General features: G+C 37.5%; 1 protein-coding gene across 12 annotated transcripts in view; it reads left to right on the top strand.

Moving 5' to 3' along the window:
- The window catches only part of LOC307007972 (uncharacterized protein), a 96,709-nt gene extending 83,586 nt beyond the window's left edge, over positions 1-13,123 (top strand). For 6 of the 12 annotated variants that reach the window (XR_013799733.1, XR_013799735.1, XM_079630518.1 and 3 more), the window contains 2 exons: positions 9,452-9,524; positions 10,674-13,117. Coding sequence is in view for 4 of the 12 variants with exons in the window: in XM_079630518.1 (XP_079486644.1) it covers positions 9,452-9,524; positions 10,674-10,848 (248 nt within the window). In the remaining 8 variants the exon portion in view is untranslated. Of the gene's footprint in view, positions 1-9,451 lie in introns of all 12 variants that reach the window. The other 6 variants (XR_013799726.1, XR_013799731.1, XR_013799732.1 and 3 more) reach the window with 4 other exon arrangements.
- Positions 13,124-22,277: the final 9,154 nt, after the last annotated feature.

Consider the following 22,277-nt stretch of genomic DNA (forward strand, 5'->3'; position numbering starts at 1 on the left):
AACTAGTGATTTTGTAACCTTGATAAACTCTGTGATGGTTTGTTTCTAACAATGCCTTCTGAACAAGACAGTGGCATTTTTGTTTTCAAAGCCTAGAAGACAAGAGCTGGATTTAATTAGGTCTGCTTGTGAGGGGCCACATTTCCTTTCAATCAGTTGAAACCAACTCTGTTAATTAATCTTCAGAGCAGTTATTTTCCCCAAATAATTTTCTTAATAGCAACTGTGTTCCTTAGATCTTTACTCAGCACTGCATATTTTATCTTTATTTTTATTTCCAGTTTTTGTTGTTTGTTTTTTCCTCTCTGAAATCCTAGTGACCCATATTGTAGATCTACGATGTGAAATGCAATTTTTTTTAAGGTGGTATGCAACACGTACAGTAGTAGACACTATTATTAGTTTCATTTAAGGTGTGCTTTTATTTTTGACCTGCTAAAGTGGGCTGTATATTTCCCAATTGAAAACACTACCATCTCATTTTGTTTATCTCATTTTCTCACCTATAGGCGTATCTGCTCTCAGAGTGCTGATAATAAAACAAGAGAAAGCAATGATCCATGTAAGCATGGAGATCACATTGTGAAATCATGCATTTACAAGTGATGTTTTAAGGTTTTTTACACACATCAGAATTTGATTTATGCTAAATGCCATTTATCATTTTCCTAAAAACATCCTCTCTTAGTCTACCACCCGCTGGTAGGGAGGATCTGGTTGGGAGCTTTACGCCGTGCTTCTGGTTTCTCATACATGTCAACTAGCCCTCTATAAGTCACGTGAGGAACCCTATCCCAACCCATCCCATACGAAAGCTGATTGGAATCAATAACAAAATTTGCAAGATGCTGATATTCAAACTGGAAATTAATGTGCAATGATCACATTATTCTGTGTTGATTAGAAGTCAAGAGCGTGTGATGAGATATCAAAACACTCAATACTATTTGGTTTAATTTACAGCCTTTAATTGGATAGATGAAAGAAGCAATTAGTTGTATGCAAGTCAAGAATGTTTTCTTTCTTTCATATGTCAAACCTTCTTTCCATAATGGGTAAGGAAAAAATGTATGTCTCTTATATGCTTTGATTTTTTTTTTCTTTGCACTCGGGTGTAATGCAATTATGTTTATTTATATGCTCTTCACTCTTTTTTGATCTTGGAATTCTTGTTGTGAGTAAATGTTAATTAAAATATAATGTTGTATACTTATGATAAAGCATCTAATGAAAAACAAGACCTCTTTCCCCAGATTTTGGTTGTTTATTCTGAGATCCTACTGCATGCAAGTTCCTGCATGCTCTTTAATAAAAGTGTATGTGCAGACTGTATATAATGTATAGGCTAAAACTTGCTGAATGTGTCTAAAAAAAAAAGACACACTGTAAAAAAAAACAGTTGCTGCCTTAAATTTGTATGTAGTACTCAACTTGGATGTTAAAATAATTTCAACTTTAATTACATTAAACTGACTTAAAAATGAGTTGAATCGTATATAACTTATAAAAAAAACTTATTTTGATAAGTTAACTTAAAGAAATGTAAAAACATATGTTGTCATGACTTATTGATCATATAATGTTTTTACAGTGTATGTGGCCAAGATATTGTGTAAAAGTATTTGGATTGCAGACTGGAAAATGTGATATGAAGTCATAAATCAAAGGGGAAATGTGACTCATTACACTTACCCACACACATGTTGAATGATAAGTTTAATGCAAACTTGCTATGTAGGCCCCCTGTTGGCACTCCACTCAAATGCCACCATACGATCCTCTCAACTTGCTGTAATCCAAGCAAAGAGAGACAGCTAAACTTATAGTTTAGTGGATATATTTCCTGAGGGAAGTGCACTTTGGTGTGGGTCACTGGGCAAATGAACAGTGTCAAATGCTATCATGACAGGGATGCAAGGTGTGATAGCTTTAAAGAGGATTCAGTGAGGACAGCAACCTGTAATTCTATCTTGATATCAACCTTTGCCTCACTCTGCAGTGTATTTCAGAGTCAAATATATAGCTCGTTTCTGTAGTTTGCACACAGAAACTTCAGTTGCTATTGACATTGCTTTGAGAGATGAAAGCAAACCTGACTCAAACTCTATTGATTGTTTTGCTGTTTTATATCTTTCATGCATTTTCATATAGTCCTCATCTTTTATGAGTATTGATTACATATTGGATTGTCCTGCTTGCACAGGCTTGTATTTATTTATTTATTATATACATTCCTGAAAATCAAACTTTTGTACATGGACAACTTGTTGCTCTAGCTATTATTATTACCTCCCCATCCCTGAATGTGACCAGTGCTTTAACTACAAAAGAATGCTAAATCTTGCATACATGTTTATGAACTTCTCGACCATTGTGGTCACTCCTCCATTTATTTAATACAATTGTACTATGAACAGAAGAAAAAATAAACAGACTGACTCAACATACTAGTCGTCGTCTTTTTGCGAGTGAAAACTCTGTGTACAGACACAAAAGGGGGACGTTTTCACCGCCGGAAAGTAAATTCTTTTGAAGTGGAACTAATCATCTGAGGGATGGTTCTCGTTGTCCTAACAACGCAGCTGAATTGGAATGAGCCTCCCTTTTTGTTGTATATATGTTTTCTTTCTTTCATTCAAAACTGATGATGATAGTAGTTTCACGCCCTGTCCACCCACATTGTCAGCCAGAACTTTTTGTAGATAGTCCTTACTTAGAGACGCGTATACACGGCGGGTGACTCTCCGGCTGTGACGTCAGCTGCACTCTTATGTCTACAAAGCTTTACGCCTCTTAATACCCTTATATTAAGAAGAAAATCTCACACATCAGAACTGATTGGAACTGAAGACATTAGCCTACATACATTTTTTAAAAAAATAGATAGGCTTTATTGCTACACAAAGGCCATATATATAGCCTATGTTTTTTTTAACGAGATGCCATTGTTAGTTAGCAAACTGGACCAGATATAGGATTTTTTTTCCATTAAACATTGATTTAGGCCTGTATATCACTCATGTCATAGGCCTACTCTTTACCGATGGTTATCGCCATCGCGACGTTGTTCAATAAAACACTCGCAATGTTTATGTTTCTGTGGTCGTATAGCCCACAGGTCACACCGGCTCCGATGATTGACCCACGACTGTTGCCCTAGAAGATGAAGTAGCCTAACTCCGGGCCTCAGTGACCTTTCAGTCAAGAATCCCATCTCTTAATTACCATTACTAAATCTTTCTCTCTTCCACCACTTTTTGCTTCGCAACGTTATAAACGTTTGAGCTTTTATGGAATTCCGAAGAACCGAAACATTTTATTGTCACCACGGGGTTCAGGGTTCAGACAGCGGTCACATGCTGGAAAAAATAAACCAGTTGTTTTCTGTGCCCCTAAAAAAAGAAAGCCCCCCCCCCCCTTTAATTGTTGCTAATCAAACCGTAATTTCTCCTTAAGTTTGACACACGTGTGCTTTTAATTTATTCCATTTATTGACCCGTTGCATAATTAAAATTAAGGGTAGCCTAAAGTTGACATGTTGTAAATATTATTTACAGATTAAGAATAATAATTGTTTAATTGATAATTATCATGTCTGATTTAACACGTTTAGAGTAGTGTAGGCTAATGGGCTATTCCTACGACGAGGAAACATGCAGAATTAGTTTTTCTCTAAAAAGGCGTTTTCTTTGGCTATATATCATAGTTTAAGTATGGACTTTAACGGCGTAAACATTCAAATCAACTTTAAAATTAATATAAATTTAAGTGGATCATTTAGGTCCTGTAAATGGTCAACATTTCTTAAGTTTTTCACAGTTATGACCATCACGATATTTCCTTTAGCCAACTTATTTTCTGTAACAAGACCATTCTTAAATATATCAGCCTGAGCCTACCGATATTACATGTAGTCTATCAATTAGGTAATTTCAGCCAAAATAATCTACATAATAATTACAATATAATTAGCTAATTATCTTAAAATGGTTTAAGATGGAGTGTAGCGTGCCAAGTTATCAAAAGTAGGCCTATGCATGTAAACAATCCATCAATTAACATAAAAAAATCCCCTAAAAAGAACACTTCGATTTGCAAAAACATATTTTCTCTCTCGCTATGTTCTTCTAAATCATTTATTATATTGTGACCATAGTATCAGTGCTTTCTAAACTTCTCTTGGCGTGTGCAGCTGAGTGATGTTGAGAGGTGGCACTAGACACCTAAAGTAGCCTACATCAGATGATGTCACATGGGGAGGATCCAAACTAAAGTGCGTGAAGCAGAGCAGACTCTATCCTATTGGGACTAAACGCTCTGTTAAAAGAGACAGCCATGAAATGATGCTGAGGGAAAAAAGTAGTAAACAAACGGAGCATAGCTTTTGCTTTTCAGTTAGATGTTCTCGGTTGAGACTTAAGCGCCGGTGGCAACACGTCGGACAACAGTTGCCGCATATTAAACAACTTTTACAGTTCACATACAAATGCTCTGGACTTTGAAAGCTACACACACACACACACACACACACACACACACACACACACACACACACACACATAGCCTAGCCTACACACGCGCTCATTAAAATGGTTTATGTTGTAGGCTAATATCAAAGATCAACCAAAACCTATCAGATCAAAACCCTAAACCGTTACTAAACGTTATAAACAATTAGTCTATTTTAAACCAGAGTGGACGGCTCTCGGTAATCGCGTGATGTTTGCCTGGACAGAATAAAATCCCTTGGCGTGAAAGTATTTTTGTCATCTTTGCACGCCATGCGGTAACTGGTTGTCATTGTCGCCGCGGCAGACGGAGAGCTGGGAGAGAACACTCGGCCTGTGCCAATTGGCTCAAGCTCTTGAAAACAAGAGGCAGACGCTGCACGATTCTAATCTTAATCGTTCCAGACATGAAGGTCACTCTCGGCTGGACTCTCATGGCGCTCACACTGTTGTTTCTTCCATTAAGTAAAACGTCGATTCTACAACCTTAATATATCAACTGCGCTCATGTGAACAATAACTGACAGAAATGCAAGCAGCAATTATCGGGGTCCAAGCACAATAATTCATTTAGCACTTTATCATCCCTAATCTAAAACGACAAATAGGCTAAAGCCCTGTTTTATTTACATTTGAATTAACATGACATTAAAATTTGATTTAGGCTACTGCAGGTATTTCACTGGTATATTGCCACCTTCTGTCCAAGATGAAATCTTGCATTCTTCATTACGCTCTTTGTCGAGCTGCTAAAATCTGATTGGCTGATGGTGACCATTAAAAAAAAAATTCAGTTGTCCACGCATAGTTTATTTTTTGAATCAATGTGTTTTGTGAAAAGCGCTTTTCAAAAAAAAAAAAATGCTTGAGTAATTTTAAGATTTATTTATTTATTATTATTATAATTCTAGCGCCACCAACTGGGCATGCCCTGCTAAATTTATTAAGTGTCCACACGGTGGCGCTCTACATAGGCTAGGCTATATGTAGAAAATGTAATCAAAATTATGTAGCCTATCACACAGATGGATTATTACCTTTTAAAAATAACCCCAACATTATTCATTTGCTGTTCATTGGTATAGTTTTGGTTAAAATTTTAAAGGTGAAAATAAATGAGTGTTAGGAATTTCTAGTGCATGAGCCAAGGAAACTATTATTATGATTATTAATAATCTATAGCCTAGTTATGACAACCTTAAATATGGTTAAGGATAAACTTTATTTTTCATTTTATTTTTTAATTATTATTATTATTAATCTATAGCCTATATGAAAACCCTGTTTCTATGACACATGAAACATAGCTAAACGTGTTTCTCTAGCTCTACATAGCCTATGGTCAAGCCCAGCATGAAACATTTTGGAATTTTTTGTTAAAATTTCTACCATTTATTATTCTGTTCTGTACATTCAGCTTATAGCATCCCTGGCACATAGTATGCTACTTGGATCCCTAAATATGCCCTCAGTACCAGTTAGTTTTGTGAACTTCAGCCTCAGCTTGATCTATGGGAAATTGTTATTGATAAAATTCAAAGTTTGTGTGTGTGTTAAATGTGCACAACCTGACAACATAAAGCAAGTCATCAGTCCACAGACATTACCACGGGTGGTTTGGTGAGCAAAGCAAGTTCAAGTTAATTTGGGGTGGGGCGTGATGTTGTGCAAGAGGATTGGCGAGCCATGTCCCAAGTACACTGCCTCACTCAAGGGCATGGATGCGGTCCAGTAACAGAATACAATTCCTTCCCGCGTGTGTGAGTCTGGGCTCAGATTTAGATGCATACGCTTACTTGGCTATTTATTCTTCATGAGCCAATCTCGTCATTTCAATGAGCCTTGAGCACATAGCGTGCCACACTCAAGATGGCGTCAGACTGAACCTGCACATCTTTGGTTTAATTACTCCACAGTACAGTAAATATAAAAGGGGCTCGTGATCACCACACTGCAGTTCACATTTTTCTTTATCAGATATGACACACATTTCTAAATGAGCAGTCTTGATAATACCCAGGGCCTATTACCAGCAGCTCTTGCTCAGCACATTCTGACATTTATTTGAGTGTTAGACTAATAATGGCTAATGAGCTCCCAGTAACACGCACTCAAGACACCCATTAATGGAATTGTTTCTTAAGTGGAGGAAATATACATGCTCTGATGATTAATATCTCCCTCTTGCTCTCTCTCTCGCACACAAAGGCCCACATAAAACTAAGCATAGTGCAAGCTTTATAGGTATTATTACTGTATATTATAGTTCACGACAGCTTTCTCGCATATTGACAGGAAGGAAAAACGGAACTTCCGCCTATATTTTACCAGCTTTTTCTCTCACTAAAAGGGGTAAAAAAGAAAATGGCGTTCTCTAAACGATCATACTTGTTTTAGATAAAACAGTCTTTATTGTGCTTGTTGAATGGCCTAGTAAATTACAATACCCATGTCTCAAACATGACAGTCTTAAAAATGTATATTTGAAATGTTTTTGATCCTGTAACTTTCTGAAAACACTTTTGGCTGTCTCGAAGTCTCCTAGCAACAGCAAACAAAGGCAGGGCACATTTCAAGTTTCCCGCGGTGCGGCCAGTCCAGCGCTGTCTTTGATCTTGACTGGGAAAATAGCTGAGTGGGCACTACTGGCATTTTCCTTTCATTTCCCCCTCCTTCTATCTCCCTCCCTGTTCCCAAAGCTCCTCAAAATACCCCAATTTTCATCTGCCCCAAAAAACTAGCACCTCTTTTAATCGCCCATGTCCAAGCTTTTCATTGAATCAGCACATTGTTTTGTTTTTCTGGTCAGGCTTGACAATATGGTTTAAAAAGTATTAGCTTGAGTGAAGTGCAAAAAGAAATGATTTTATTGCTTTGGATACACAGGATGGTATATTTTACCCTACAACTAAAAAGGGTGTTATTGGGGTTACCGTCTTCTTTTATCCAGTTTTTTTCTACTTCATTTCTCTGTCTTATTCATTTTGATTTGCACAAATCTCCTCATTTTGCTTTTTTTCTTCATCCTTCTCTGACACATTAAGCTTTGTATTTTTTGATAGAGCCAGGACTGCTTATCTCCTAAGAAACTTGGGACGCCCGCAGCTTGCTAGACAAATAATGGAGCTGCAGTGGATTTTCAGGGTCATGGGGCACCCACAGAGCTGTCTTATTTAGAATTTTACATAAAGTGAAATGTGTATTGAAAACATTTTTGAAGTTAATGCTCACAGAGAAAAAAAAATGCTTTGCTGGTATGTCCTGTGGTGTGAAAAAAATAAATAGTGTGTTCCGACAACACAAGTAAACAAAAGCAGGGATATCAAGAACAATATCTGTAGGATATATGGTATTATAACATCCCACAGAGCTGAGTTTACATGAAAAATGCAAATAATGAAATCACAAAATATGGGACGAAGAAAAAATCTAAACAAACTCTTCATTGTATTGCTGTAACTGATGTTTCTATTTATGACAGAGACATAGTCATTTAGGTTGCTTTAATGTCGCTCTTGGTTTTTCTGGTTAGTGTGATGCCTGAATCTGTTACAATTTGTTTTGTCTGAAAAATTTCATGTCTCTTTTGGTCTTTGTTTTTGACAAAGGCATACGAACCTGATAAACCCCTTGCATTTGAGCGTGTCACATTTTTCATTCTGTCAGTGAATATTACTGTGTTTTTTTTTTTTTTTATTTTTTTTTAGACGTGACGTTGTGCTTTGGGGTTGTGTGAGGCCATTCTGAGTCCTATAATTTTACATTAACAAATATGCGAAAGGTCATTTGCAGTGATTTACTTGACTAGTATACATGATATTTTAGGAAAGAGAAAACAATTATGATACAGAAGGAATGGGGGTGGGAATGCTTTCATCAATTCCCTCATTGGGGTTCAAAGTGGGATTAAATATGACCATTTTTGTCCCTATGCCACACATTTTATTTATATAACTGCGAAGTCTGTTCAGGGACCCAACATTTTTTAACCATGAAGTGTGTCATTTGCCAGGGGAAGCAAACGTGAGACATAATTCCCACCCCCAATCCGTCTGTAAGCATCTTGTTTCCAAGTGGCAAGGTAAGAACATTTAGTATTGTCAACCAGCAGTTGAGTCCTATTGGAAGAATGACCCTCTACTGGGCGTTGTCCATGCCGAAAAGCAAAAGTGGTCTAATCTGCTGCGCCACCTCCTTGACATAGCTTCTCAATGGCCTCATTTGCTTATCATTTTAAAATTCTGCCCGTAAATCTCAGCAGCTAAATAAGCCTGATTATCCTCAGTGATTAAGACATCCTCTGTCAGAACAGCATGCGGTGCTGTAGCGTCCTGGAGCCTTTCTATTCTGCTAAAGCTAAGCTAAGGCAGAGGTTTTGATTTTGGGTGGTTAATGATTTTGGCTGTGGATAAAAAAAAAGCAAAATATCTGCCTGCTAACTGCTAAAAATTCTTAATGTTCGTCTCAGGGATATCCTCGCAAAATACAATTAAGCTTCTCCTTTGTCCACACGTTTACTTCCTAAAGGGAAAGTGAAGCATCCTCAGAAAAAAAAACATCCCAACAACAACAACACCACTGGAACCTCCAAGTGTGGTCAGGTCTTGTTTGTGTAGTGAAACCCCATCATCGAGTTCCAAACATCCTCATTCACGAATGCTTTGAAGAGCTTGTGAGGTCAGGTTTTAAATTATGGCACGTTCCCACAGCGCATCCCCACTCTCCACTAGTGCAAATCCATTTGCCACACAATGCATTTCAAATCAAAGCTGCATCACCATAAGACGCCTTAGGAGACATTAAGCCATACTATGTAACTTTCATGTACGATAGCATGGCTCCTGTATGCTTTGAAGTGCTCTCTTTTTTTAATGCCTTATTAATAATACCACACAGGCTACCTCTGACTCTTTGGATGCTGTTTTCCTCCACTCCTCTCTCAGTCTTTAATGCAGGTCTTCAGGGCTGTGTTTATGGACTGGTGATTACAGGACATATAGACGAGGGGGCAAAAAGGTGCTGAAGCACACAGGTGACATGTCTCGTGCTATCTCTTGTTTTGTTTTTTTTAAATCTGCTTTTCTAAATGTTTTGGCAGCACCAAGGGGGATGGAAGGATTTTACACCCTGTTCAGAATATGTGCTTATGAAGTGTGTGTGTGTGTGTGTGTGTGTGTGTGTGTGTGTGTGTGTGTGTGTGTGTGTGTGTGTGTGTGTGTGTGTGTGTGTGTGTGTGTGTGTGTGTGTGTGTGTGTGAACGAACATAGATAGCAAATACAGACTTACATAGCCTGGGGTGAAACATTTTGCATGCATTTTTATTGTTTTCTCTAGTGTTTGTTTTAGTTTAGATAAAAAATTAACTGTTTTGCCTCTGTATGTTTTCTCTTTTGTGTCTTAATGCAGATCTGATAAAGTGTCTTTTGTATTCAGATGTCAAAAGATACATTTTTTTTAAACATTTAAAATTGCATTAAAGGCATAGTTCACTCAAAATTAAAATATTGTCACTATTTACTCACCCACATGTCTTTCCAAGACTTTCTTGCTTATGCGAGACACAAACAATGTTATTTTGAAGAATGTTTGGTAACACTTTATTTTACAGTGTATTTGTTACATGTAGTTACTGTAGTAATAACTATAAATTATGCATAATTACAGGCAACTAACCCTAAACTAACCCCTATTCCTAACCCATAACCTTATAGTAAGTAAATGTAGTTAATTGTTATTACTCAGTTCTTAAAGGTATAATTACACTGTAACACGGACACCTTAAAATAAAGTGTAACTGAATGTTTCAACTGTTTTTGTCTATGCAATGATAGTCAATGGGGTCCAAAACAACATTGGCTCACACTGGCTTTCATTGAATGGACAAAAAACAAAATTGTTTGAAAAAATTTCTTTTTTGTTCTGCATATAAAAAAAACGAATAAAAGTTTGGAATGACATGAGGGTGAGTAAATTATTTAGTTTTTACTTGGGGGTGAATTTTAATTTCATTATTACGAGCACATTTGTTTCCTTTTTTTTAGCTTCAAAACTGAAGCTCATATAGACATCTTTATTACCTGTGTAAGATAAGTATCAAATAAAATAGAAGAGCAGCAGTAGAAGTTGCAGCAGAGATTAATCGTTTTACCCCTCTTGATCCGCCAGCTCTCCCGTGTCCGTCTGCCATGAGGCAGGCGTTCCAGTTTGGCTGCCGAACGCTGGCCTTGTTGAACCACAGGGTCAGCGTACCTCCAGCACTACTCCAGCTTGCGCTTCATCCTCTACCGCACCGGGGGCACCTGGCACCCCTCCCTACCATGGCAGGCCAGATCAATGGTAAGATCCACTCGAGCAGAATGACCGGAGGTCAGCATCAAAGGCCCCCCGCTTGTCTCGCTGCCACCTGGAGCTCAGTGAGGGTCATGGGCCGCCTGGGCCACCACTGCCTCCTCTCCTCTTCAGCTGGCCGGGTATGCTGACTGGGACCTGGGCAGGGTATGAGCTGGCTCTGCCCCGGCCCAGCAGCCCACATGGGGAGAGGGCCAGAGGTCAAGCCCATCAGAGCACTTTGTATCCACCGATGAGAGGATCTGGTATGGTTTTAATGAGGCAACACTGATTCCACATCTCGTTACGCATGCAAGCAGACCTAATGTGTGGATTGTACTACTTGACAATGCTGTGATTTTCTTTCCAATCACAGGATGCAGAGGGAGCATTTCAGCAATTTACAGTTATATTTTAATACTGGAGTTAAAATCTCATGCTGTATATTCACATGGTTTTTGTTTTCACTTTAATTCCTCATATAATGAGAATCTTTTTTGTAAATCAATGTAATGAAAGCCAATGGGATCCAAAACAGTTGAAATATTCTTCTTTCTTTTTCTTTTTTTGCTCTGTAGAAGAAATAATGTCATTTAAGTTTTGAACAATATGAAAGTGAGAAAATGATGACAAAAGTGTAATTTTTGTGTAAAATATCCCTTTATTTCAAATGACTGTAATTCTGTGAAATTTTTTAATGTTTCAGTTCAGCAAAGAGTATATAGCCAATTATTGTGGGACATATATTTATTCATGCAACGTTTCCCATATGAACACTGTGGCTCCCTTCAGCAAAATGTTGGTCATATGGTGAAAGAACAGGCAATTATTTTCATGCAGCTGTCAATACTCTGAACAGGCTAATACAGTCTAATTAAATGTCATTTTTTGGGCCTCTAATAAAAATGAACAACTCAGAGGGTTTTTAATATCGCCGTGAAGCGCTTCAACTGCCGGAGCCTTGCAGTCGATGACTTGATCCTTCTATGTCCCTACTTGTGTGATGAGGGATGAAAGGGGACGCAATGAGAGACACAGAGAGAAAGAGAGAAAAAAATGCAAGTTTGGCAAGTAGAGGAGTGAAGGGGGAGACAGATGGCGTGAAGTCTGCATCTCTTTGGCGTTGGGCTCATGGCGCTAAAATCCTCCCTCTCACACATTCCAACAAATCCAACCAGGAGGCTCAGGAGTATGTTCCACTGCTCTCGAAATGAAGCATCTGACCAGGATAGAGCCACGCATACACACACTTTCTCACTGTCTCTCTCCCTCTTTCACACACGCGCATACATACATTCACACACTGTCAGTCACCCGTAACCTATCCAGAAGTTTACATTTTTATTAGTATGTCACCCGTTCCGGAGTTTATTGGCTTGTTAAAATAGGATGCTTTGGGAGCTGGGGGAGAGAGAACATGGGGCCATGACTGGAAATATTGCAGTGGAGAAAAGGAGACCAAGTGCCATTCAAGTGTAAAATCTCATTGAGTAAACATGGGGCCAAGGCATGGAAACAAAATGTGTACAATCCATTCGCGGCAGAAGAAATGAGCTCTTCAGTTAGTCACGCTTGCCATCACATTAGCCTGTGCTCCTGATAAGTTTCCTGCCAGTTTGGACTGAAGTTTTGCGTCTCTAATTTAATTGGCGCAAAAATCTATACGTCTCATATCTACGTCTCCATCAGTCAACCAAGCTACTGTTCTGTGCCTCACTGTGGTTTCATAAAGTGTCGAAGCTTAATTTTAACCTATCGCTATATTTTATTTGTCATTTAGCTGAAATGTACTGCTAATAGCTGTTGACATATAAAACGACCATGTGTTCCTCCTGTCAGCCAGATGCAAACGGCACAGATGGGCTTCTTTTTTTTCCCAAATGGAGCTCTTGATAGCAGACAATTAATGTGCCTTTGATTGCGCTCTACAGTACTCTCCCATTGATTCTGGAAAATGTATTCATTGAAGGCATATGATCAGCCACGGATGAATCTTGTCAGATGTGCCAAATCACAAATGAAACGCTTTAGTGCCTCTCCCTCCAACCTCCAGGGCTAAGAGCTCTTGCATGACACACACGCGCACACCACTCTTTTCCTCTCTCGCTGTCTCTCTATCTATCTCTCTCGCTCACTCTCTAGATGGATGGCTGAGTTCTGCCTTCTGTTTGCGCTGCCATACTAATGAATGAGTCAGCTGGGAATATGTAATACTGTGAAAAGGTCACCGGAGGCATGTGTATCACATTACTGTTAATGATAATAAAAAGAACAATCTGTGCAAATCCATCTTTGAAGTCATTTTTATTACTTCCTACTGTGAGTGATTTTATCTGTCATTACTCTTCTCCTCTCTGTTGTGGGCTGGATGATATGCAGGGAAAATGTACTGTAAAAATGATCTCAGGATTTATCTCTCATTGCTACTGTTTCGCTGATCCACAGTTATCGGCCGAGCGTCGTAATGAACACAAGGATCATCGCCTTTGCAACATTCTGTAAAGCAAAGTTCACCCAAAAATGAAAATCATTTATTTTTGTCGTTACTCTTGTCGTTCCAAACTTGTATAACTTCTGCAGAACATCTCATTTCGTGTAACAGAAGAAATAAAGTATTTCAAGGCCCAAAAAGGTAAAGACATTGTTAAAATAGTCCATGTACAGTGGTTCAACCTTAATGTTATGTAGCGATGAAAATACATTTTGTGTGCGGCAAAAAAAAAAGAGGATTTTATTCAATAATTTCTTGTCTTCCGTGTCAGTCAGTTCACGGTGTAAACACACTGCAGAGCTTCCGGGTTCTACGTCAGAACGCAGACTCAGTATATTCAAAATACGACTCAATATTGAGCCGGCGTACTGACGTAGAACCCGGAAGCTCTGTAGTGTGTTGTTTACAACGTGAACAGCGTCAGAGACTGACACGGAAAAGAAGAAATTGTTCTTGTCGCTTCTTTACCTTTTTGGGCCTTGAAAGTGCCAATTACATCCCAGTCTATGGGAGGTCAGAAAGCTCTTGGAGTTCATCAAAAATATCTTCATTTGTGTTCTGAAGAGGAACAAAGGTCTCACTGGTTTGGAACGACATGAGGGTGAGTAATTAATGACAGAATTTTCATTTTTGGGTGAACTATCCCTTTAAGATAAAAAATGATTCGTTTTTTATTTTCCCGAATTCTAACGGGACAGTTCACCCAAAAACAAGATGTCTTTCCAAACCTGAATGACTGACTTTCTTCTGCAGAAGTTATACAAGTTTGGAACGACAAGAGGATGAGTAAATGATTTTCATTTTCAGGTGAACTTCGCTTTGCTGAATGTTGCTTCGAAGGAGATGATCCTTGTGTTCATTACGACGCTCGGCCGATAACTGCGGATCAGCGAAACGGAAGCAATGAGAGATAAATCCTGCGATCATTTTTACAGTACGTTTTCCCATCATCATTCATGCATTCATGAAAAAGATCTCCTGGTCGGTATCATACAATAGCCGTAGGCCTACATCCTCTCTGAACCGGCTGTGATGTATAGACTCACTTCATCCCACATGGAAAGTCTCACAGTCTGCTGGATGGATCCCGGATCCTGAAATAATAAAGCTTATTTCACTGTATTAACCTTGTTCCAGATTGAAATTCTGCTGCTAAAACCACACCGCACGTCCATCAATCATAGCTCACTTTCACAGACTACAGCACAAATCTCTTTAACGCTCATTATTATTTCATCTGTCGTAATGAAGGAAGATATATGTGGTTAGCAGTGGTAAGCTTTCTTGAGCTATTACAGTTTATGGTGGTCAGGGTATTGCTTTACCGATTTCCTTTGCATTATAGATGGTAGCGGAACTGTAATTGTGTTAAATTACTCGACTGGAGGCGGCTTTTGATCTCCAGCTGGATGTGGAATGCCATGTTGCATATAAGTCATACATTAAGCAGTTGGTCAGTGATTGAAAGGTAATTGTAGTGCTACACATCACATTCTGTACTCACGCAGCGGAGCCCGGGGACGATAAAAGGCTTTGCATCTGCATATGTTATTTTAGCTCTCTCTCTTTCTTTAACCCCTTCTGTTTTTTGACTCACACTCCTCCTATCGTTCTCTCTCTCTCTCAATCTGTCCCTTCCCCCCTTCCATCTTTTTCATCTCTCACCATCTCTCTCCCCCACTGTCCCTCTCTATGAAACATACACCCACACGCACATATTAAGATGACTGTCTCTGTAGTCTTTCAGGTTCTGGAGTTTTTTTTCCTGCCACGGTGACCTCATCCTGGGAAATCGAGCACTTTCTGATTGAAAATAGTGCCTGTAATTAAGAGCATTCACTATTTGTTACCACTTGGCATTACATTAGTATGCAAAGCTGGCAGCCGCTTAATCTGGGGAAAAACGTTTGTTTCCTTAATTGCCCTCTTAGGACAAATGTGTGGGAGGGGAAATGAAACACTAACGTGCCATAGGAGGAATGAAGTCTGGTGTGAGTAGAGGATGTGGCTCCCTGACACAGAGGTTAAACCTTTAAACCCAACTAATGGGGCCAGAGACAACACACACATATATATTTGAATAGAAGGGAAGCTGGATTTATTTGATGGTTTTCACTCATACAAGCATTACAACTTTACATGAAATAAAACGTATACATGACCTTTTACACGATGACTAAAAAAAGAGCAGGACTCTATTCCACACAAGTGCTTCATTATACACGCTTGATGATCACCTCAATATTACATTTTAAAATACTGGGTTTGGACATTTCTTTGCTGTCAACTCTTTTGGTCACATTTGAGGGACAAAAAGAAGAAACAATGACTTTTCTCCCCCAAAATTCTGTCATCATGTTCTCATTCTCAAGTTGTTCCATATCTGCATCCACCTTATTTTTAACAAGAGCGGTTGGGCCATTTGTAACTTGAATGTGTGAGGCTTCTGGTGTCATTCACAAAAACAGTCTGTTATTGGAAACTGGTATTATTTGATATCATATTATTTAAATGTATTATCATAATCAGAAACACATTGGTTCATATAGGGCAAATGTGTTATCCATAGTTATTTACCTAAATCAGAACCGGTAGTCTCGCACATTTAAAGGAAATAGCTTACTATTGCAAAATAAGATGGAGAACATGAAAGGAGAAATTTTGAAGAACTGCGCTGGTCGCTCTCTTTCATGCAGTTGCAATAAATTCTGAATGGGGACATAAGCTTGAAATCTTCCATGGGAATACAAAAACACAAAATATCATAAAAATAGTCCATTCACACTATATCCCAAGTCTTCTGAGTCCATGTGATAGATGTGTGTGAATAATAGACATAAAGTTTATTTATAGGCCTTGATCATTTTCCCCTGGTGGCTCTTAACTGGAGTCAGTGAGTGGAACAGGTCAGGTGGATTTGTTTCTGTGTGACAGTGCAGTGTAAAAGAGACAGGGAGCAATGATGACGGGACAACAAACTGCACCATATGATGAAGAACTGCCCACAAAGCTATGGGTTTAACAATTACCCTTTTTTAGTTGTTGTATGGCTTCAGATGACTAACATTTAAAACAATACTTTTTTCATACTTTTATGGATTTTTTTTTCAAAGCTTGTCTGGTCTTTTTTGCTTTACTGAAGAAAAAAAGTAATCAAGGTTTGGAACAACATGAGATTGAATGGTGAACTCTCATTTAAACATGCAGTGCAATGAAATGTGAAATTAAAGTTAACATTTTGTAACATTGTATGGGCAATGTGTTAAGCCTTATATTTTGAAGTATATTATCTGAGTATTTTGTACCAGCATTGTTGCTGATACTCACAATAAAGTGCTGACAACCAGAGAGAAATGTGAAAAAGACACAGGCCTGGTTTCACAGAGAGGGCTTAAATTAAGTCAGGATTAGGCCTTAGTTTAATTAGGACAGTTACGTAGCTTTTATAAGTGTGTCTTATATGCGAGTGCAAGTTGCTTCCAGTTAAAACAACTCAAACATCCATTTTAGTCCAGGAGGCTTAAGCTTTGTCTGTGAAACCGGGGGGGGGAATGTTGCAACATCTGTACTGAACAATGTGAAACGCGATAACAGCACCTTTTTGTTGTTGTTGTACAGTTCACAGCGGGCTGTTATTTTCCAGCTTGCTTATTTGCTACAACAAATATGCATGAGATCTCTCGGGCAAGTCCTCACTTCTGTTGATGCACACTAAACTGTTCTGAATCAAATTTCTGATGGATTCTTAATATTTTCACTCTGACAATGACATTTACTCATTATTATATATATTTTTTTATTCATAAAAATTATAATTGAAAACATCCAGAAAACACCTTCAAACACATTACTGAAAATAATAACAGAAACATATGGGGCTGCATATATTGAGAGGAACAGCATATATGAGAACAACACTTCTAAATTAATTCATGAGGTCAGAGGTAAGTTAATAATAATTACATTATCAGTTTATTATGTTCATATCAGAAGTGTTAAAATACTGCAAATTAAGTCATGAAGTCTGCATGAAACTTAATTGAGAACATCATGTCACAATCCTATTGAAAAAAAAAAAATTGGAAATGTTTTATTTGTGGACCTAGGAGCAACAATGCCTATAGGGTGTGAGATATAGTAAACACATACACAATGCATGCTTTACTTCAAAGTTGTAAGTATCCTTCAGACAGCTTAGACTTTTATAAAAAAAAAATCGTATCCAAAAAAGTTATGGAAGGTACTGACAGCCCATGCAAATAATGAGCAGAAACAACACACACACTCAGTTCACATGGACACTTATTAATCTTTTATTAATAAAAAGACCAATTTCATCCCTTTAAAAATACCTCTGGATCTCAAACCTGTACAGTATACTTTCAAGAAAGATCCGCATATTCCAACCCTTATTCAGAGTGTCTGTGTCCATGAGTCAGAATGATGATTCATAGACTCAAACATTGAAATAGGCATAGTAGCCTATATATATATATATATATATATATATATATATATATATATATATATATATATATGTTTCAGATATGTTCATGTGTTAAGCCATTAGCAGACAGTCATTTTGTGCCCAATTCAAATGTTCATCGAATTGATGCAGGCCCACAACTACACATACAACACAGACATTTGGCAACGAGAAATGTGTAAATCCTCTAGAGAGACAGGCTACTAATTAGCGGACCTTCTTGGACTTCACTCGAGTGTTTATGGCGGACCCTGACAGATCCATGCACGTCCCCTTCAAGTTGTGTTCAGAACCCTGTCTAATTCAGGCACAACACCTGCGGACTGGATAGCCTACTCATTCATCTAGGCTACTTAGTTTACACTGCGAAACATTTCACTAACATATCAACGAGAATAAGGGTCGAATTGACTAAATATGCAAATTATCTGTATTTCATATTACTTCGTTACCCTATTTGAATAGTTTGTCGGCTATACAACGTAGCCTATTATTTATTGGGAGGATTCAGGAATGAGCTGACAACAATTGTAAGCGCTTGCGATGCCTAGCTTACTACTGCAATGAACTTGAACAATTATTTGTGTTTATTGATAACATGTAGGCAATTCGGATTCTTAGGGATTTAACTCGGTTTCTTAGGGATTTACCCCCCCATAGGATCCTCGTCAGTGCTTCGCTAAGTGGATTTTTTTATTTTTTTTGTAGCTTGATTCTTGTGATTATGCTCCAGACAAACAGTCATCGAAATTATTCCTCAAATGATGATTGAGTGAACTAACACAGTAAGACAGAACTTGACAAACCAATAAAGATGCATTTGATTATCAGAAGAGATTTGGCATCATATCCGGATTTCGGTTGCTGGAGCCCGAGGGAAATTTAAATAAACGACGTGAAACTTTTGAGCAGTTCAATTCGTACAGCAAATATTTGTCAGTTGTCAGTGTGCTATCAGCGTAAACAACTTTACTGCTTTTCAGCCGCTTAGTAACAATGCCATTGGGGTAAATACAAATTATAAATAAATAGTAGGCTATATGAAATAATCTTGAATGATAGGCTACGCAGAAAGTGATGTTCATGGCCAAGACTTTGACAAATAATGAGAAATATTTACTTAATAAAGCTGCTAATTTAGACTAGGCTATACACTGCAAGCAACTGACCGCCAACAAATAAAGTAACCTTTTTTTTCCCGTCAGTTCAATTCAGTGTTGTCTAAGTATGAATGGGAGTGACATGTCCTTAAATTTAGTGTTAGAAGTTAAGCTCGAGTGGCTTGGAAGAAGACTTGAATTAAGTCTTGTGTGTATAATGGAGGGTCCACTGTTCTGCTCACAAAGGCGAGATAATCCAAGTAATTTACACAATGCATAGGGCTGTGTTGACATGGTGTAAAGGAGGGCCTTTCCTTTCATCTCCTACCGAATTTGAGCATCTTATTAAATCGAAACGGTCAATTATACGTTGACAGAAGATTTTTTTTGGTTTGCTCTTCAGCAGAGTCATTGGCTGGGTCCTCTGACCTGATCAACATCACTTCTCACAACGGTGATCTGAAAAAGTGATTCATGTCAAAGAAAATGTAAAAACATTAAAACAATCGTGCAACGTAGGCTAATGATATGTAACTTTCAAAATTATTATAAAAGGAAGACATTTTAAAATATGACTATTTATAGATAGAGAAATTGCTGTCACTATTAGCCTATATCTTTATGAAAATTTATTAATCAGCATTTTGGAGCATTTTCCTTTTTATCAAATCACTGTTAACATGTTGCTGTCATATCAGGAAATTACAACAGTCTTTTCCGACTAAAGTTTTACTTTATAGCATATTAAAGCATAAACTAATTACTTATGAATTACTGATTTCATCATTATTGTTATTATTATTGGCTTTTGCTTTGAGTATCTATTGCCTAACTTTATAACGATACTTTATTTGATTTTATTGCTTCTTGTTTTTGTGAGGAAACGGCTATAGTTTGACCATGGCTCATATTTGACTATTTATTTAACTTTTCACACTTTCAAAAGAAGTTAGAGCAAGGTAACATTTTTACAAAGTTGATGACCAACAAAAGCAACAACAAAATAAAAGCTATCAAGTTTTAAAGGATTTACAAGCAGTTTCAAAAGGAACAATTCAGATGCACTCACGAAGCACGTTACAATTAAATAAATAAAACTAAAGATAATTAAATAAACATAATCTGCATGGTTTTATATTTAATCAAATAGGCCATAGACATAAACTGTTTACACTAGGCTACTCTTTGTTTACTTATTTAATTTCCAACCTTTTTTTGCATCAGACACAAGACAATAATAAAAAATAAATAAATCTTATATTGATTAAAAACAAACAAATAACTAAAATCAATAGAAAATTATTTTGTTTTACAAAGACATCTACTTAAATATGTCCATAACTAATGTTTAAAGAGATAAAAGATAAAAGCTTAAAATAAAAATATAGGTAAACTCATAATCATTATTATTTTATTAGTGTAATTTGATGCTTAAAAATCCAAAGCGCATGCCATGATTTTCCCCTCCCAGAAATGATAAATATGGCATCATAATTTACATTACGCTTTTCAGACTTCTGTCATTAAGTTGTCATAAAGAGATTTTTCCTGTTTCTGTATATTTAGATGGCAAACTGAAATATCCTCCTTGATTCCACACTAATGCAGGTGGACCAGGAGAGTCACAGGTTGCACAGGTGAGCTGCGCTATGGTAGAGCGCGAGACACGCTTGATCCAATAACAAAAGATGAGATAATTTCTTTGCCTTAATCAACAGTTCGATGTATTCACATTTCATAATGCAGATAACGTTTCTTTAAAGTTACCATGTTAAAAAAAAAACAGAATATTTATTCACTCCTGGTTTTCTCAAATAAAATTAGAACGAATAGCTTAATAAACATATAATCTATAATCACACAAACAGCCAAAATTGGCTTCATGATTCAGTAGTTTGCACATCTGGACAGCAGGCTAATAGAAACAATAACAAAATTATTGTAACCAATTGTAGCTACAAATCAAATATGTGAGCTTTAGGTCTCATGAACAACGATTTTTTTTTTTCGTGTAAAATAAAAATAAAACAATCCAAAATAAAAACGTATTATTAAGCCGAGCAGGGAAATAAGATGTCACAAAAGGAGTTCATTAGCAGTCAGAATGGGGTTCTTGACGAGGCAGAAGGGGTTAGGTGGAGCAGAATGCTGAAACCTGCTCTCTGGGGGCCTGCACATCAAAGCGGGTGAAATCACACTCCCAGAGAACTTTTAAGAGCTGCATTGACAACGGAACTCTTAAAGCCCGAATGTCATTTTTGTCAACCTAAAGCGAGTATGGAAAACTGTGACTTTAAAACACATGATGAGCGCATGCAGTGTGGCAGAACAGGCGTGATATCCTGTCGCATTTATGCGCAATGTCTGAACTATACTCGACGAACAGTAGGTGACACACCACATCACTGTCACTTGGCAAAATCTCGGATTCGAATAACGTAACACAGGTAGAGCACGCGCCAGTCCTGCACCCGCGCACTTGAACTGGGTAAAAGGACACAGTAAGGAAAAAGAGATTAAGGAAAGCAAAATCTGAGCATCTTTAAGCGGTAGCTCAAAAAATGCCCCTTTAACAGCAGGGCATCTCGGTATGCTTAGTAAGAAATAATGGGAGCATTTGATCTGTTAAAACTGTGGATCTCCAATCCAAAGTTAAAGGACTTCATGGGTAAATGTTCCAAGCAGCATTAAAGTTTTGGAAATAGCGTAGAGTCCCCCAGAGTAAAGTTCAACAGGTTCTATCAAGTATACTCTCAGCAACTTTTCCATGGCGCAATATGATAGCCTACCCAAAATACTTCTGCTCCTTCACATTTGGATCCTGTTGAGCGATGAGAGCTCAGTGCTGTCAATCTCAAGATCAAACTCTGTGAATTTTTTTTTTTTCAACGTTGACATTTTGTTTTAACGAAAAGGAAACAAACAGTTTGGCTGAGGAAAAAAGTATAGGCTAGTCCATAAAGAACATATAAAATAGATTTTTATGATAATCATAAAACGCAATACAGTTGTTAAAATAACGGTCAATTATAAAAACAAACAAACAAAAAAAAACAATTTAATGTTTTTTTAAGGATAACCAAGAGTCTAAACGGATTGCATGATGATAAGAGTGGGGAGAGAGCTGCACTGTGACATCATCCAAAAAATTTGCTATGAGGGTGAAATCACCATTACGCATGAGCACCACAATCTCGAAGTGACAGCAGAAGTTTTAAGTCTGAGTGAAAACAAAAAAAGGATTTAAGAAAGAAAACGAATTTTGAAGTAAGGAATTTCATTTCCTTGAGTTTATAATTTGATTTGTGATCATCTTAATGGATGTTAAACGACTGAGCATTATCTGAATCAGCAGGCTTTCTTGA

Source organism: Phoxinus phoxinus (assembly GCF_949152265.1).
Source record: "Phoxinus phoxinus genome assembly, chromosome: 12".
NCBI classification, from domain to species: Eukaryota; Metazoa; Chordata; class Actinopteri; order Cypriniformes; family Leuciscidae; genus Phoxinus; species Phoxinus phoxinus.